The 19,754-nt window shown below is 37.5% G+C and overlaps 1 protein-coding gene and 1 pseudogene across 1 annotated transcript in view; both read right to left on the bottom strand.

Moving 5' to 3' along the window:
* Positions 1–19,754, bottom strand: part of CCDC6 (coiled-coil domain containing 6) — a 97,619-nt gene that overhangs the window by 34,399 nt on the left and 43,466 nt on the right. The window contains exons 3-4 of the mRNA XM_025049324.1: positions 15,476–15,625; positions 887–1,015 (exon numbers count right to left, since the gene is read on the bottom strand). Coding sequence (XP_024905092.1) covers positions 887–1,015; positions 15,476–15,625 — 279 coding nt within the window. The remainder of the gene's footprint in view (positions 1–886; positions 1,016–15,475; positions 15,626–19,754) is intronic.
* Positions 9,400–9,518, bottom strand: LOC112482735 (annotated as a pseudogene).

Genomic DNA, 19,754 nt, shown 5'->3' with positions numbered 1-19,754 from the left:
GGTACACTAAATTTTACATGGAAACAGCGGCACACTATGGTCAGCCTTTTATAATTTAGCTTAGGGAAAACAAAATTTCAGGACACTTGAGTAGGGGAAAAGCACTAGGGAGGATTTATGCCAGGGATTGACAAGCACTTCTGACATATCAACCTGGATGGACTAATAATGGCAGCTCACAGAGTTCTGTGTGCTAGAGTATAAGGACCAATCTGGACTCCCAAGGTAAGGACTGTGATCAAATTCCAAAGTCTGCCAAGGGCAAAGGGATTGTGAACTGTTACTTTCTACCTTCTGTAGAACTTACCATATCCGGTTTTAGTTTGTCCCTCTCTGTTCACAAATGGAAAACTGGGCCCAAAGAAGTTAAGTTAATTCAAGGTCATACAACTAGTTAGTGGCTGAACTGGGTGTGCGACCAAGTCTCTGACTCCATAACTGTATTAATAATTCTAGTTGGGAAAAGAAAGCATTCACATAAGGTCACTAATAATTCAAAAAAGAAAAATTCTATTGTTTGTTCTGAAGAACACTTGGAAGAGAAGTTTTAGTTCCACAGTAACACTGTCTCAGTAACTTTCACAGAAACTACCCTGTGGTTAAAAACACGTTCTTCCCCCTTTGCAAAAGGAACCTAACATTTCCTGCCTATAAATCAGTACAACACATCTCCTGAAAGTTTATTAATTGCGGTTAAAAAAAGAGAAAGTGTGTTAGAAAGTGAGCAGGTGCTTTGCAGATCCGTCAATGCTTACTTCAGAAATGAAGTCTCCACTGTGGGAAGAAAAAGCTGAAAAATATTTTTCACTTACATTCCTCAGGGCATCTTAAATCTCGAAAGAACAGTTGTATGAGGAAAAGTATAGAGAGAGCTACAGATTCTTACCTGCTCTAACGTAAGCTGCTTAGAAATGGTATCATTCTCCAGTTTTTTAATTTTCTTCATTAGTTTGTTGACCTGGAATTCCTGCTCCTGCTCGAGATGCTGCTCCAATTCGGCTTTCTCATGCTGCAACTAGAAAATGAAAAAACAAGACACTCAAAAGCCACTGAAACAATGGCACCAAAAGCTGGTTACACTGAGTTAAGAGACATCATCACAAAAGTTACATTACTCAGTTCTCATATATTCAAATGTATACCTAGTAACCTGTTCCTAAGTGGTTCCCTAATAACCCAAAATTATAGTGCAAATACAGGCACTTGATCTTAGCCAAAAGGTTGAGAAATGATAGGCCAAATATATGAGAGTACGAAACCACGCAAACGCAGATTTCAATTTTAAAAAACTTAAGTGGTTGTCTCTGTAGACAGGAATCGGAGGGCTAGGGAACGAGGTAAGAAAGGAAACTTAATTTCAACACACACTCACTCTCTCTCTCTCTCTCTTTGGTACTTTTTAAAATTTTATACCATAGACATAAACATTAATAAATTTTTTTAAAATTTATGGTTTTTATTAAATACAGTTTACTCAGAATTATATAATGCACGTAGAGATGGAAGAGATGCTACAATCACAAAACATACTTAGTATATTATTCTGAATGCTATTTTCCAATGTACTATTAAGCATATATTGGCAAAAATCCGGACAATTCATTATCTTTCTATAATGAGATCATACATCACAACTTCTATATCTTTCCTAAAAATCTAGACAGAAAGCTTCTTATTTATGGAATTTAAAGATAAGATTATGGTGCCACTGCAAGAGAAAATTAAAAAAAAATTTACTCCAACCTTCAAAACCAAAAGGGAATAAAATAAATCCAGTAGACACACAGGTAGGGTTTTCATTAATAACTATGCATTGTTTCCAACATCTCAACTGCAGATCCAGAGTAGAGACTGGAAGAAACAATATCCACAGGGCCTAATATTTTCAGAACCAAGGAGAGATTACATAAAAGCTATTAAAAAACAACAAAGGACCCCATTTTATTTGATTTAAATTGACACTGATTCCTAGTTTTACCTTCAAAACCATATCTTCAGGCAGACAATGTTTATTAGGTTCTTCACATGCATTAGGCAGGCATGATCACCCCCATTTCATGTGTAACAAAACAGGTTACCAGATCAAGTCTATTCAGCTGGAAAGCAGCAGAGCTTGGGATCCACAACCTGCTCTGAAACCCGATCTGTATTCTCCCACCGGATCCTAGGCAAACCTAAGAGGAGTCAACTTCAGACTCCTCCACCCACTACTGCCTAGTGCAACCCTTGGAGTCTGGAAAGTCAAATGATTAAACACAGAAAATGAGCCACGTAGGCTCACCCAAGGGATGCTATGTTTCTCTGTAAACTCTGTGCATGGTGCAATGGACAACAGAGAAAGCTCATCAGGGCCTGATCAATCTCAAAATGGCTCCCTGTATTTGTATTTGACACGATTTCTTTGTATTTGACATGATTTCTCCTGCTCTGAGAACATATATTTGGTCTTTTTTAAAAAGTTTAAAATCTGAGAATGTCTTCTGACACTAGAAATGTTGACTAAACAGTTGCTGATTTTTTCTTCCAACTGTCTTTGATGTGCAACTCCAAAAAAAGCTGGTCAACCTTGCAGGGACACAGAAAAAAGCAGATGTGAAGAAGTGCTTACAGTGACAAGTCTATTTTTAGCTAGCTCTTTAAAACTCAGGTTCTGCAAGATCAAGCAGTAATTAAAAGAACTAAGAAGAATGGACAGAGAACAAGAAGAGTTCTTGACATGTCATACATGAAAGACCCAAAATGACTTATGAGGAAAAACAGCAAAACGTGTACATCTTCATCTACTAGTTTTAGTCTATAAACATTTGCTATGTCTTCTATTTGTGGATACTGTGCTAATGGTAGGTGAACGGTATACTTAAGGTATCATCTCTGCCCTAATAACAGTACTAAGCTTAAATGATATCTGTTGGTTTTAGAAAAATGAACTTTAGTCTTACAACCTTTAAACTGTTTGCATAAATTTTCTTCATAGTAGCTGTACTTTCTTCCAATGTTTTTAATTGCTGCCATTTTTATTTGAAAAACTCCCCTCTCCTACTTTTTAGCATTATGCTTCTGCCCTGAGGTAAATTAAAAACAATAAAGGATGCAATCTGACATTGAAAAACCTCTTCCCTACCAAGCAGCATTTGTCACAGAACGTTAATCTGAGAGAAGGGAAGGTCCTCGTTGGCTTACAGGAAAATATTCATATTTAGACAGATGGTCTAATACTGTCAATATCTAATTAATAAAATCTATAAAAGCTCTCTATTTGAAGGGTTTTTTTCCTTCTCAAGAGCTACACCCCAAGGAAAATGTGACAGTAAAGTTGTCATTACCAGAACTCAAGTAAGGTCCCTGAGTTATACTAACTCATTTGGAAAAAATATCAAGTCATCCTGAGATCTAACTCTGCTCGCCAAAGATTCACAGTTTTCATCATCCCCAAAAGACAGAGTTGAATCTGCCACCTCCCAAGTGACATGCAATTTAGATGCAGGGCACTAGAAACAGAAAATATGCTTCTTCCCTGGAACAAAGAATCCAGCAATAAAAAGAGAAACACAGAGAGAAACAGAGAAACTGCTCCCCCGCCCAAAAATATCATGAGACGAGAGTTAAGATGAACAAGAAGAAGGGGAGAGAACAGAGGAAGGGATTTTGAGGAACTAATAACCACAGTTTGCCTGAGAAAAATTCAGAAATTGTTTGTGCTTTAAATAATATGCCATGTAAATTCAAGCTATTTAGCCCTAACAGGGCTTAAACCAATACCCTGAATCCATCCGACTATTTTAAAGCTGTAGCTCATGACACCACAAACAAAATCCTAAAAAGAAGCCTGGTTTAGGATGACTCAAAGCTATCAGAAATAAACTCGAGTTTCACCTCTCAGTGGCATCTTCAATACGGGCATAAAATTCAAGGCATACTTTTAAATTTCTAATCAAAAGTATTAATGCTTTATGAAGAATTTTAAATCTTCTAAGAAGGTCAGAGATCCTGAACTAGAACAAAAATAATTCATACTAAAGTAAATAGTCCAGCACATTCTATTAATGTGTTTGAAATAAAACTCATGTTTGCCTTAAATATGTCTAAAGCAAAATGCTTACTTAGATAGATTAAAAGTTTTTTGAAAATCAGAATTTTCTGTAAATACACTTTTTATAAAGTGACTCTCAAAGATCATGGAATAGTCTTAAAACTCTTATTTGTGCAGTATATTATTAACATTAACCAAAAAAAAAAAAACCAAACCTGTGGAACTGAATTCACATTATATAACGGATGATTCACTGCAGTACTGTACATTGTCATTGGAATTAGGATTACATAAAGGATTGCTCCTTAGGATTCAGCATGAAAAATATATTAACATAACTGAAAAAGCCATAAGCAAAGATACAACTATAAACCAGTAAAATTCTAAATACTAAAACTTGAGCATTTTCTTATTGTTATCCACTGATTATGTGTGGAGTCCCAAAGCAAACTTCCAGCCCATTAAAAAATACAAGTATAGCATTAATTTGATCTAAAACAGATTATACTTAAACATCATTCAATAATCATTGTCTTAACAATTTACAAATGCTTTCTGGAGCTGTTTCAGTAACACAGTCCTTTTATATAAGAGCTTCAAGAACTCTCCACTATATGATTTTTATTTCAGGCAAAATTCTCTCTAGCAGCAGAAGCATTAAAAAATCACTCACCTGAGAGCACCACCACAGGTGCACACGCAGGCTGGCTGGTTAGCCAGGCCAGCATGCCCCCCGTCTGCCAGATGCCAGGCTGGGTGAAGTATGTTTGCAAGTCTAGGCTTGTTGTCCATCCAAGTCCACGCCAAGCGAGGCAAACCTTCCGACCACCAGCCTCAGGACTCAGCTTTCTCAATGCAATTTGAAAATAAACTCAAGATGCCCCACTTCTCTTTTAACACTAACATTTCTCTCTGTGTAATAACCATAGTCCTGCAAGCAACATCCTTGTTTTACTGACACCTACCAAAGCCTAGAGCTATCTGCACTGAACAAAACAAAGGCCACCATAGGACATAGCTACATTAAGATACTGGATTATAAACAACAATTATCATGTTATTAACATGAGCTTTGAAAAACAGTTCAAAACTATCTCTCAGAACATTGAGTCTCTCTCAAAAACCAACTTTTCAACTGTTCCACTGAGCAGAAAGTCAGCCTCCCACTTCAAACTCAATACATCTCCACTAAACGCCTTGCAGGCCCACATTCATTCCCGCTCCCTCCCACTTCTGTTACTGGTACCATTATGCTCAGTCAACACCTCACAGCTCATCAGTTACCAAACGGCATGAAGTCAGCCTCTATAACAGCTGCCACACACAACTCCTTCTTTCTGTGATCATGGCCTCAGTCTAGCTCAGGTCTTTCATTCCTCTCCACTGGGCTACCGTATAAGTCTCCTGACGGATCTCCCTGGATCTAGTGTAGGTCATCCTGGCAGACAACCCTATTACTTCAGCACACAGCTCATAACCTTTCAGTGGCTCCCTATGACTTGCAGACTAAGTCTCATTGGCATGACTCAAGTCCCTCCACGACCTAGTCCCTATGAAAGCTTCCCATGCTTTCCTCCTATTTCCACACTCAGCCCAAGAGACAGTGTAAGGTTTATAAATGTAAATGCCTTCAGGGTCCAAGCATCCAGAAAACAAAGAATGGATGAGCCTAAGCACTAGGAGTGGTGGCAACTGTGGTTAAAGGCAAAACTTATAAGTTGTTTTAAAATGAAACTCACCATGCTGGCCAAGCACTTCTGGATTCCACTCTGGTCCAGGGGCTTACAGACTGCAAGCCCTGCTGGTCACACTGACCCACCGTAACACACGCTGCTGCACATTTTCTGCCCCCTGCTTACACTGTGCCCTCTGCTTAGAGTCCCTGAGTCCCTCCCTCCAAATTACTGAAACTGGAGGATGGCTCAAAAGACATCTTCCACAGTGCTTCAGCATAAGGTATAGGAACCCTCCTTTAAGCTGTGACAAGGAATTGTATTGTATGGTGTTTTTCACATCCTTCCTATTATAACTTCTAAAAGCAGCTAATGCTTCAAAGCACTAGTTATTATGTACAAAGCACTTTACATACATCAATACGCTCAATCACCATACTCTACAGCAGGTACTACCGTCTGCATTTTACGAAGGATGAAACACAGCTTAGGGAGGTGAGGTAACCTGCCCAAAGTCACACAGCTGGTAAGAGGTAGATTCAAGGTTAGAACCTAAGTCTCAGGCTTCAAGACTGTCCTTACTCCTGATATGTGCTGCAACCCTAGAGCACCCTTACAGGGCTGCAAGCATTATGAGAAGCAGTGACCAGGACTAACTCAAGAACATCTAGAAAAGGCTTACCAGTGCAAATACTGATTGGATGAGTGATAATATCCTTACTTCCTATAGACTGTTTACCCCTAGATTTAGCCTCAGGATGAACAAAACAAGGAGGCAAGTATAAAGGAGACCATTAGTAGATGTATTACTCTTAGGTGACTATCACTCACATATAACACTGCCAGCTCCTCCAAAGCCCCGCCTATCACCTTTTCCTGATCACAGCCCCACATCTGCTAGAGGTAATCACGCTCCTGATTCTTAAGGTATTCACCTCCTTGCATCTTTTTTCTTTAAAAAATTTTTGGCTGCTTATGTGTTTACTTCTCAACATTAGTATTGCTTGATTTTGTATTCTTTTTCGTCTAGCTTCTTCTGCTAAATGAATTTGTGGTTTCATTCAACCGTGTTAGCGAGTCTAACTGTGATCAGTACTTTTATTGCCTTATAGTATCCCACTGAATGAGTATATCGCAATTTATCTACTCTATGGGTGACAGGTATTTGGGTCATTTCTAGATTTCTTTACATTGACGAACGACACCACAAAGAACATTCTTCTACACATCTGGTGCACATGTGCACACATTATGAAATAAATCCTGGAGTGGAACTGCTGGGTCATAGACGATGAGTATTTTGTCTGCATTAGGTAATGCCAGATTGTTTCAAAATGGTTGTAACCATTTCCATTCTCTGACAGCAGTGAATGAGAATCCTCTAGTAATATCTCACCTTTCCTGATTACTAATGGAGTTGTATACTTTTTTGTTTACTGACCATTTGGTAATCTGCTTATGTGAAGAGTCTGTTCAAGCCTCTTGTCAATTTCCTTCTGAGTTATCTGTTTTTCGTTTCGCAGTTATATATGTTGTAAATATCTTCTCCCACTCCTGCATTCTCTTTACATGATTTCCTACAATACATCTTTGGTTCTCTTCTCTAGGCATTAATTAATCAATGACAACACTCTCAAATTTATATTATGAAGCCAGATGTCTCTGCTGAGAGAACCTCTGTCCAGCTGCTTATTTGTTATCTCTATTTGGATGTCTAGACATCTCAACTGAACTTCTGACCTTTCATTTCAGGTCTACTCCACTTTCTGTCTTTTCTATCTTAAATTATGGTAATTCTATTCTTCTAATCATTGAAGCCAAAACCTCTAAGTCTTCTTTGATGCTGTCTTTTGCTCACACCCATTACTAATCTATCCTGAAATTCTATAAAACATGCCTTTAAAATGCATCCAGAAACAATGGTTACCATCTTCACTAAAATCCTAGAATAATCCACCCTGTCTCTTGGTGTGGATTATAGAATACCCTTGCTCTCTCTTTGGCCTCCATTTCATAAACTCTTCTCAACATAGCAATCAAAGCAAGATCACTGCACTATTTTGCTCAAACTCCCCCCAGTGGCTCCCATCTTTGAGTGAAAATCAAAGTCTTAACTGTGGCTCAAAAGGCCTTACCTGATCTGCATGCTGGCCATCAAAGCCCCAGACCCACTATCTCCCAATCCCATCTCTTACTCCTCCCCCCTGTCCCTCAAGGCTCTACTCCAACTACACGGACCTCCCTGCTGCTGCTCCTACATGGTAGGCACAATCCCACCTCTAGGCCTAAGGAATTTCTTATTTTCTCTGGTTCTCATGCTTTTCCCTCAGAAATCCACATGACTAGCTTGCTCTTCTCCAAGATTCTGCTCTGATACCACAATAAGCAACTTATTTAAAATTTCAACGGCCCCCATATCTTTTACAGTGTTCTATTTTTGTCTGTAGCAGTTAATACATTGTCAAGATTTTTGATAAGTTTTCACATTTAACTGGTTGTTGCTGATATAAAGAAATACTCTTAATTCTAATTACTTACCTAAGTTCTTTAAGATTTTCCAATTACCCAACCATAAATAAGTAGCGATTTTAATTCCCCTTTTCAATGCTTACATCTTTTCTCTTTTCCTTGCTTTTCTGTACTGGCTAGAAATCTATAAAAATGATGAACAGAAGTAAATACAGCAGACATCCTGGTCTTGTTCTTGATTTTAAAGGGAAAGTCATTAACTTCTTAATTCGACACAATGTTTGGTAGCCTTTTTGTAGACACTATTTTAATGTTTAAGTTCCATTCTTGGTCCACTATCTTTTTATCATGAATTGTTACATTTTATCAAGTCCTTTTTCTCTATCTATTAATGTGAACATGATTTTTTAATTTTTATTCCGTGAATGTGGCAAATTACACTTACAAATTTTTTATTGTAAAACTAACCCTGAATTCTTTGTATGAATGCAACCTGGTCGTGATGCATTATCCTTTTACTATAGTTAAATTCATGTTCCTTATATTTTATTTAAGATTTTTGCTGATTGACATTTCACTATAATTTGCCTTTCTTGAACTGTGCTCGTTAAGTTCGAGAATGATGTGAACCTTAAAATAAGCTGGGAGGCATGCATACACACACACACACACACACACACACACACACACACACACACTTTTTTTTTTTTTAAACTTTAGAACTTAAAGAAGAATAAAATTATTTCATCATTGAATGTTTGATACAAGTCTTAGTGAACTATCTAAGCCTGGAATTCTTTTTCTAGGAAAGCTATTGATCACTGATTCAATTTCTGTAATAGTTAGAAAACTCACATTTTCTATTTCTTCCTCATTCAGTTGTAGAAAGTCATGTTTTTCTAAGTCTTTGTCCGTTTCATATAAAATTTCAAATGTATTGCCATTTGTTATTCATAAGTTATTCACTTACCTTTTGAATGTTTGCAAGAAGAGCTGTGATGTATTTCCAGTTTCCTAACAAAGTTTCAAGCTTGTCTTTTATTTCTTTGAATGTAGTAAGCATGGTTGCTTTGTAGTCTGTATCTGATCATTTCGATATCTAAAGTATCTGTAAAGTTCATTTCTGTTCTATTCTCTATACTGGTTTACCATTCATGAGATCTCATATATCCATAGCCTGGTTCTTCTTGTGTGCTGGACAATGTATTTGAAATTTTTGTTTTTTAATACCTATAGCACCTGGTCTTCTTAGGTGGTCTCCCATTCAAGTACTAACCAGGCCCGTCCCTACTTAGCTTCTGAGATCAGACGAGATTGGGCACATTCAGGGTGGCCTGGCTGCAGACCTATTTGAAATTTTAATAGTAGAAACCTGTGGCCTCAACTGATGGTTATCTGCCTCCAGAAACTGCATTCTCTTCTGCCAGACACCATCTAATCTGGATCTATCTAACCCAAAACTAAAGTTTCACGTTTTCTGGTTCACCCAGATGATGCAAAACTGAAATGCTCTTATAGCCTGAAGGTGTAGCTCTTTATCATGCCATCTTAAAGCAGGGGTGATTTCTCATTGTCTCCACTTTTGGCCAGACCTGTGATTTGATTTCTATAACCCCAGCTCCATACAATCACCAAAACCACAACTCAGTTTACTCTCAGCTGTTTCTTAACGAAGAGCAAATGCTCTCAGGACAAAAGGCTGGGGTCTTGACTCTCAAGTCCCATGTTCTCCTGATTCTCAGCCCAATAGTTCTTTACTATCTTGTTAGTTTTTTAATGCTTTTAATAAAAATGTAAAAGTATTTTGTTAAGCTTTCATTCATGCTCAGTGAGGTTTGTCTGAATTATCTAATCTGTCATTTTCTACAGAAGACAGCACATATATAACTTCTGCAAGGGAGGAAAAGGTCTTTCCAGAAAATTCATTATTATTTAAATGTTATTTCCTTGTCAGCATTCTCAACACAGGGACTAGAGTCACACCCTCACTTCTGAGCAAATCCAGTACAATATGAGGCTTCCCATGTACTCAGCACACCTAAACGGCTAAGTAAGGTTAAGTTTCCTAGATTTCCAATAGCATGATGCTACTTAAAAGTATTAACACCTTTAAAGAAGTATGGTTAGGAAGAAGGTTAAAAAAAGATGCTCCACAAATAAGTAGCCCTTTAGGCTCTGGAGCCAGCCTACTGCACTGAAAATTCATTTTGTAAAAACTAGCAGTTTCCTCTTCTAAGGTATAGAGAATGTTTCACCCAAAGAAAGAATTCATTCTAAGTTGAGACATTATTGTAAATTAAAAGACTCATCATTCTTATCTAGTTTATGAATAAAGAGGAAGGCGAAGATAGCTATAACTCTGTATTTTAAGGTAATTACTGACATAGTTGACTGTAGTTCATAGTTTAAAAATAAAAAAGAACCTACCCCCAAAATGCAAAACAATGCAACATTAGTAACTGCAAAGTTTTACAAGCATTTAAAAAGCATTTCCAGAAATAGCTATCTTTCAATAACCAAGATTCACCTTTTCAACTCAACATAAAATGTTCACCCCTACTCTGGTGAATAAAGCAACCTCTCATCCTAGCTTCATCTAATTATTTTTATTTTCCCTTTTTACTGCTAATTTCTCTCTACTTGCATTTTCTTACATTTTGTCCAAAGTCAGAATGGGAAGCTTCTAAGTCCTTACTCTTGTCCTTACATTTTTGGGAATCTGTGTTGGTACATCAAGTATAACCACAACGTGAACACACATACACACACTTTGAAAGAAACTCAATGCTTCCTTAAGACTTAAAGAACTGCGTCAACATTATTATATGTTCTAATCATAATGCAAATGATGTTGGACTGAGAGATTTCTGGCATGCTACCAACAGAAAATTTTTGGTTTCTAATTTGGCCTCTGGTGCTTGCAGCATCTAACATGCCTTAAAAACATCCCAGGGGCTCTCTGCAGATGATGTATCATGAATGCAACGTGTAAGCCTCCTGCTCCATGAAAAGAAATGAGAAACAGACAAAGCTGAACATCAGAGAATTTGGAATAAAAAACAACACACACACACACACACATGCACGCGCGTGCACCCCAACGGTTTTGTAAGCTATTAGGTGACAGCAGTTTTTTCTGACCAGCATTAACAGCCCTGAAAAACTAAAAGCCAAGAGGGCCACGCTGGTCTAGCCACTGTAATGAAGAATATATTAAGTCTCTTCTCCCCTGCCATGGGGAGAACCAAGTTTTCATTTGGATGGATGCAATGGCAGTCCTTGAAATTAACAGTTACATACATATTTATCTCCATGACATGTGATTTTACTGCCTGCACAAACAAAATCATTTCATTGCATCTTAATAACCTAGGTAACTAGGAGGGGAAAAAAAGGCAGTCTCAGATTCTGGTGTACATGCTTGAGAAGAAGGGTATTGGGAGTCTAGGCTAATTTCTGATACCTGCAGTCATGTCTGCTACCCAGAGAGACAGCCTTTCTGGGGTTTGGGAAGCATACGCTCCAGAAGACTAAATCAATTAACAAGGTATTGGAAGGAGAAACTACTCTAGAATTGAGGCAAAAAGAGGGAGAAGGCAAATGAATGGCATGCCTTTGTCTAGATGAACAGGCAGATTTGGAAACTTGCTGAAATTCTCCCTCCCAGTTTTATTCCTGTGCTAAGGGAGATGAAAGAATAATGCTGTTGAATGATATCCTTCTGAACTGCTCAGCTATAAATCATTTGGGAGTGGCAGTTTTATCGGTGGTTTTTGCCCACAACTTCCTTCCTTTCTTCTAAATATCATCTTTCAATAGATGCTAGGAAACTTCAAGTACTTTAATTCTAGAAGGCATTCTAATCTTAGGGAGCAAGCTAATAATAAGCCACGCCACTTAGCAAGAGATTCAGAAAACTTATTTTTTAAGTATTTTTAATAATCAATAAGAACGTGCCCCCTATAATTTCAATTATTGCTATAGTGGTATTATCTTCTGAGGACCACATCCTACTTCAAATGTAAATCAAAATTACAATACTATAACCCTATTTATTATTTTAAAGTCTGAAATTTGAAAGATGGATTAGATTGAAATGAATCAGAAATGTATGTTAATACCCAGTACTCTTTTTATCTCAATTCTGCTCCAGGGTTTTAATAAAAGGAAGTATGCGCTGACTTTTGACAGTGGCACTGGTTGAGAAGAGTGTAAGCAACAATTATATTTAGTTTCTCAAAGAGTGGGAATTTAGCAAGTATGATTCTAATACAATATCGTTGTCTACATTCGCTATACCGCATTAGACTTTTTATTTAATAAACATGTTCCATATCAAATTCTGATGAAGAGTTTGCTCACAAACCATTTGTTGTAAATTTTAATTACAAATTACGATTAAACTACCTCTCTTCAATGCATTTCAGGGCAGAATTAAGTTCTGATGCAGGCTTATGCTGAACTTACCAGAAGTGTAAGAAGGTTCTTTACAGGACAATTTCTAACTAGTCAGATAACTAATCCCACAGTCTGAGCTGAGGACACAGGTTTTTCAGACAAGAGTTTTTATAAACTGAAGACATAATTTTGTATCTATCTATTAGACACAAAAGCAAGGGAGAAAAGCTGCATGGGGTGTGTGTGTGTACGCGCGCATTAACATATATGGAGGAATTTAAACTCTCTCTCAAGCTTGACCTTCTAAAAGGGCAAAGGGATTTCCTCTCTACACCTAAAGAAGCTTGATTCAGTTTTTAAAGTATTAGATACCAGTTCAGTCATAGCAGACTGGAAGGGAGGTGTCTCCTCCATAGCAATAATCTCGGTTTGTTCTCAGGCCCAAAGAATTCCTTTGAAATGCACATAAAAGCAATGTTCAATCACTATGAGAGACAACAGCCAAAGCATAATGACAAAACCAAAACTGTGCTATAAATAGCCTCTCAGTGGCCTTTGGGTGAAAAATGCTAAACACTTTCATGGTGAACAAGGTCAATTCATTCATTTGTCTATTAGTGGCACCTGCAGTACCATTTCTCTTAGCAGACTTTTCATAACAAAGCTCTATCCAGAAGCAAATGTCTTAGAGAGCCGTATTAAAGTAATTACACAGTTGGAAAAGTCTATTGGTACCAATTACCCTAAAAACCTTCCAGATGGAGAGCAGTTCTTCCACACTGGGTGGCAGAAAATGTGAGCCTTCAACAAAGAACTCACTGAAACCCTTAAGGAAATATATACTGGGAAGCCTGGAGGATGGATAACGCAGGCCCGCAGGCCCACAGCTCTTCCATCCTCGGCTATCTGAGGTCTTTCCAACTGGCTAACAATAGAAGAGAGCTTCTAGGGTTATTTACCACCTGATGTTTACAGTGAGATATCACCTACCATGACACAGAACAGACATAGCTCTTTAGAAAGATCCAATGCCCCTCAAAAAATTTAATTTTTTAATACATAAATTTTTTTTTCTCCTGACCAAGTAAAACTATTTTTTTAGATATAAGAATTATGAAAGAAAATCACTATATTTCTCCAGGTTATAGCTGTATAGGATGCTCAGAGCTTAAATTTTAAGTCCAAACTTTCTTATGCCAAGTATATTACTATAACTAACTTCCTTTTCTTTTGTACATGGCTCTTATGTTTTCAGTCTTATTTAGTATCTTAAATGTCCTTGGAAAGTAGGTGGGTGGTGATGGTCAGAGAATGAGAGGCTGATTATCAACTACACACTACAGAAGTACTCACAACGAAGATGAGTCTTTTAGAGAAAAGAAATGTGATTGGCTAGGTTCTGACTGCTTTATAATGTACTTTGGTCAAAGACTCCAAATACAAACAACCATGAGCGCTGAAAACAAAAAAGGTTTCTTACAGTGTTAAAAATAAGGACACCTGATCACACATCAAAGTCAGAAAAACAAACCATAATTGCATCTTCATAGATCTAGAAGCAATGTGCATCTCATAGTTCTAAAAGCAACATGAGGAATAAGTCGTCTAATGCTGCCAAGGTGAGATATAGTCAAAGGCCAAACTTTTCCATTATTTTTTCTCAAAATCGGAATGCACATGAACAAAACCGTGTCCATGCAATAATTCTGTCAAAAAACTCTGCTAGACGCTAATGCCTGGGAACCTCTATTCTTCACATTTCAACAACTGCCATATAAATCAAATTTTGTGCAAGACTGTCATGGTATCTTCAGTAATCAGATAGAAAAATGAGAATAAAAGAAGATGGAGTTAACAGTTGCTCGGACCACTGTATGGTCTTAACGCTAAAGTTTATATACAAAAGCTTCTGGTCTTTTATAGAATAATCTATGGCATAGATGCTAAGAAAAAAATTTAGGAAGTTTTTTAAAAGCCTCAAATATCCTTTTATTATAACCTCACTAAAATACATATGCCAACCAAGTTAATGAATGAAATTGTTAGTGATGACAGCGAGCAGGAAATACAAGGGGGTGTTTCTGCCTTTCAGAGCCATCTGACAAAAAGTACATATTAATGGTACTTCTAGGATAATTTTATACCTGTTCACTATTTTGGACAAGCTATGTTAAATAATGAAAGCTCAATATCCTACATATTCTTACGTTCACACTAAGTAATCCCCAAAATGTTTGCACTAAATGATTTTTACTTTTGTACTTCACCAGTAAGCTTTAAGGAAAAAAAAAGGGAGGAGGGGAGAGTCTCTGAATTAGAATAATCAAACCTTCCTATATGTTTTGTGAGGTATCTTCTATATACTACTAGTGATTAATGTTAAGTTTTAACAGTTTGATATTTGTTCGGTAACATATTACTTACCTTTGAACATGATTATATATCATTTTAACCACGGAGCACAGGCACTTATTTTTTTCCCCTCTAAAATGGACATTTTAACTTACATCCTCATATTTCAGTGCAAAAGACCCACTTCTGGCTGCCAAAAATGTTTATGTATTCATTATATATTCATCATAAAAGGAGAAAGAAATCTCATACTTGGTGTTAATCCTATACTTCCAAAATACTACATACAGCATTTACCATCTGAGGCCTCAGGGTCAGCAATTTCTTGAAATGCTCAGCATACAGACTATCTTGTCTTCCTTAAGCAGATAAGCTACGGCACCACAATCTTGAGTATACACTGCTGCCATCTTTACCCAGTATTTTTAATCTCCAAAGAACATTAGCTACAACCTCATCAGCAAATGTTTTAAGCAAAGTGCTGTATCAAAGTCATTTTTTCCTAGAGAGGAAAACAGGCAAGGAAGATGAGAGGAGAGAAAAGATAATTTACCTGCATCAATTTCCTGGAGAGCTCATTAGTGAGGAACTCTTCTTCCTTCTCATAATTTACAGCAAGGGTTTCTTTCTCCTTCTGCAAAGCCTGAATTTTCTTGAATAAAGTGTTACTGATGAATTCTTCTTCCTGCTCAGCCCTGGCTTGCTGTTTAAAAAAAATTAAAAGGAAACAAACAAAAAAAAAACACATGTTAAGGAAACAGGAAATTTGCTAATTGAAATATAGCTCTTATTTCCAGAGAGAACACCCATTTTAATTAGAGCTCTATTTTTAACTTGAACCAATACACCCCAAAAAGCACAAAACAGAGGAACTCATCAGCAACCATGAACGTGAGTACTGCTATTACTCCAAAGGGCCTCCTTATACTACGTTCGGTCCCTCTTCTTAAAGGGATAGTTCAAAGAAATTAACAAAGAAAGACTGTTTTGCAGTTTCTAGAAGCAATCCCAAGTCAATAATCAGAATACAAAGCTCCTTCTCATATGGCAAATAAGTTCAATTCTGGGGTATGTGCATCAATTCATAACTCTCCATAAGTCACTACATCTCAAAGGGTTATACAGCAGGTCCTCACATAACGTCACTTTGTTTAATATCGTTTCGTTATAATGCTGATGAGATGCTGTAGGAACTTAACTCTTATTTATATCAATCAGCCTGTGGTAAAATTGGTTTCATTATACATTGTTTGGCTGCAGTTCCAAGAACCTATCTCCAATGTTAAGTGAGGGCTTACTGTAATTAAAATACCTAGGCAACATTTTTTTACTGGAGCAGAGAAATTCAACTTGCTTAATATTATGTCACCTTTACGATGATACTGAGAGGGTCTGGACATGTCAGTAAAAAGCACTATATGAATTCATTTACACGTTCATTGAGTAGCTACTGGAAGGAAATAAACCAAATGGTTAAAAAGCAGTTGTTGCAAAGTAGTGGGAATCCAGGGGGTGAAGAGTAGGGGTAGATAAGCGGAGTTTCATTTTTTACTTTATTTCCCTACCGGGAATTTTTTGGAGGTGAGGGCAAGGACAGGCATTACTGAATTTCAAAAAACATTAAAAGGGGGTCAGGCACAATTCAATGCAGATGAAAATGTCTTTTGTAGATCCCTCCCCCTACCTATGTTTTAACAGAATAAACAGAAAAACCAACCATCCTTGAAGGAAATTCATCTTTTCAGAAAGGAAGTACTTGTTTCAAAGGGACTCAACTCTATTCAAAACACTTTTTAAACCACAACATTTTGATACGTTAATCTCGATTAATGCATTCCTGTTTCAAATGCCAAGTCAAGGGTGGGAGAGCTACTGCCAATTCCAAGCCTCGGGCACCTGTCACTCATAATAACAAGCGAGACAGAGGACAGGAGACTAACGGGCACCTGCATTAAGCAATTACCAGGTTTTACTGTAAAAGGTCCATCAACCACTCCCAACTCTGGTGGATTTAGGTTTCCGTACATATTCACTAGTTTCCCCAACACCTACTTCCTAACAGGCACGGTATGCGGGGTGGGAGTGGGGGGTGGGGGGTGGTATCCATCCTCCCTTCTCTCCATCACAGTGGCCTGGAGGAAGTTTGCCAGTTTCTGGAACTGCTTTACCAAGCAATTCCACAAAAGAGCGCCACATGTGGTACTCAGACTGAAAAACACAGCTACATAAAAAGTGGAAACTTCAGGAGAAGGTCCAGCACTCTGGTTCTTTAAGAAATCATTTGGGATAGGCCAGGAGAGTTGAGCAATTAAGAATACATCACAGCTAATAAATTTTTATTACCAGCTAAGAGCATCAAGTGAGCATTCCCCTAGGTCTCCAGTGGTTTGTTGTATTTTCGTTAGCACTTCTCAATGTCTTATTCTTTCTACTACTCAGGGAAATCTGCTGAGGATCGGTGCTTCTCCTCCTCCTTTAAATTAACCTCCACTTGCCTTCAAAATCCATCCTTCATGATCTCATATTAGGGCAATGGAGAGAAATCCAAAGGATTTATTAAAGGATATTTGACACATATATCTATGCCTGTTATCTGTTCAAGCTACCTGTTTTCTGGTTTTGACTGAAGAAGTCCTGTATAATTTAAATTGATTATTGTAAAATTTACAGAACAAAAGGTAGAGGAACTGTGATGCTTTTGTTGGTGATTCTGCACTTAGAATTCAAAAGAGTGTTTGCCACAAATTAATTTCATTATCAAGTCAGTCTCAATAACATTTCACAAGTTACCATTCACTATTTTAGACTGGTAAATTTAATCACAAACAGTAAAAGAGAATCAAGACTCACAGGCTCCCCAGACCAGCTTCCCTTTGCACTGGGGCCTAGAAGTGAGAAGTTGAAAATAATAGGCTAGACCCAACAAGTTTATTCATGTAGCTTCTACCCACCCCCCATTTCATCTAACCATTAAGTTACAACAGAGTTAATGGAAAACAGAACATTAGAAAGTAGATTAGTGGGTGTTAGGAGCGGGGGATGGGGGGAAAGATAAGGAATGACTGCTCATGAATACAGGGTTTCTTCTTGGGAAGATGAAAATTTCTGGAATTAGTGCTAAGTTCACACAACCTTGTGGTTATACTAAAAACCAATAAACTGTACACTTTAAAAGGGTGAATTTTTTAGTATATGAGTTACATCTCAATTAAGAAAAAGAACTCTGATAATTAGCAGGGTCAGTATTTCACAGAACACCTGGTTTTCTCTGCAATTCTTTCCCGTGTTCAAAGAAACAACAGACCCAGAATGGAGTCACTATGGTAAAAGCCCCACCAAGACCTAATTCCTAACCAACTGCATCTCAGCCTCTCTCAGGAACTGTATTTTGTTGTATTGTTTTTGTATTGTTGTTGTATTGTATTTACACTAGAAAAGAAAAGCTTTATTGGAAGGGAAAGTGGGCCTGGGCAAGAGAAGCCTGGCTCAAAAGGGCCAGGAATGGAATTTTAAACCTATCAGTCTGCACTTTCCTGTCAGGTCTAGTGAGATAGTATGCATGACAAAACTCGCTGCCTTCAAGAAGGTAACCTTGAAATAATGCATTCTTAACTTCCTTGTCCCACCCTCTTTCTACCTATAAAAACCTTCCATTTCATACAACTCCTTGGAGCATCTTTCTATTTACCAGATGAGTGCTGCCCAATTTATGAATCATTCAATAAAGCCAATTAGATATTTAAATTTACTTGGCTGAATTTTTATTCTTTAACACCAGGGAAAGTAGCAAATTTTTAAAAGATGGAGGCAGGGAGATACTGAAGAGAGCTAGGTCTACTCTAAAAGTACCTTCCAAAGTAAGTTACATGTCACCTGTTGTGAGAGGTTGGAGCCTAAGCAAACATCATTCATTATTCACCACTTTGGAATAGTCACTTATTTCTAGGCAAAGCCCATTAATAGGAAAATGCCACTTTCAAATACATACCATGAATAACATGAGGAATTGTTCTACAGAAGCTGGTTAAAGCCCATCCAATACTTAGTAAGGCACTGACGGGCCTAACACAGATTTTATTAAAGGCCTTCTATTTAGCTAAATTTTTGTCACTTCTTAGTTCTCACTGGGGGGTTGCTGTTCTGCCTCCCACAACATCTGAACATCCACCAAAAACCCAGCCAACAGGAGAACAAAATTCTCTACCCCCTAAACACAAAGCCCTAGTTTACCCTTTTTCCAATTGGTCACAGATCATTTTAGGAATTAACACATAAATGAGGACAAAAGACAAGATGCTGTATCCTATTAGCCTCAAAGAAAATTGTTTTAAAAGATCGGATAAGGTGTACTGACAACCATGGGTAAATTTAATTACCAGAGTATGAGCCACGCATCACAGAAAGGCAGAAGGTATTCACTTTGATTTTTCCCCGCAGCTTTGCCCCCCACTCTATGTGTATTATTACCTCAATCTTAGTCTTAGTCCTTGCTTTTTCCTCCCCTAACTCCAAAACAGGCCTTTTTAGTTCAGCCGTAAAATGAATTACCTTTGCAATTTATTCCCTACAAAAAAGCCCAAAACGGGCAGACAGTAGCCTAGGAATACAGAAGCAAGCCCCTGATGCCATTTGCAGCAGGTGTCTCAAAACTGGCTATTTTATGAAATTTTATCAGTATTATCAATATATTTCCCTTTTAATCTGAAATGCTTAAAAATCTCAGCATACCTAAACACATCCAAATTCAAAAATAAAACTGTATTTCAAAAGCTACGTAAATGAATCAAGGTTTACCTATAACTCCATAAACTCTCGAAAAAAATATGAACAAA

Source organism: Pteropus alecto, unplaced genomic scaffold, assembly GCF_000325575.1.
Source record: "Pteropus alecto unplaced genomic scaffold, ASM32557v1 scaffold155, whole genome shotgun sequence".
Taxonomy (NCBI): domain Eukaryota; kingdom Metazoa; phylum Chordata; class Mammalia; order Chiroptera; family Pteropodidae; genus Pteropus; species Pteropus alecto.
Note: the sequence above shows the minus strand (reverse complement) of the source record. Positions and strands in the feature narration are given on the sequence as shown.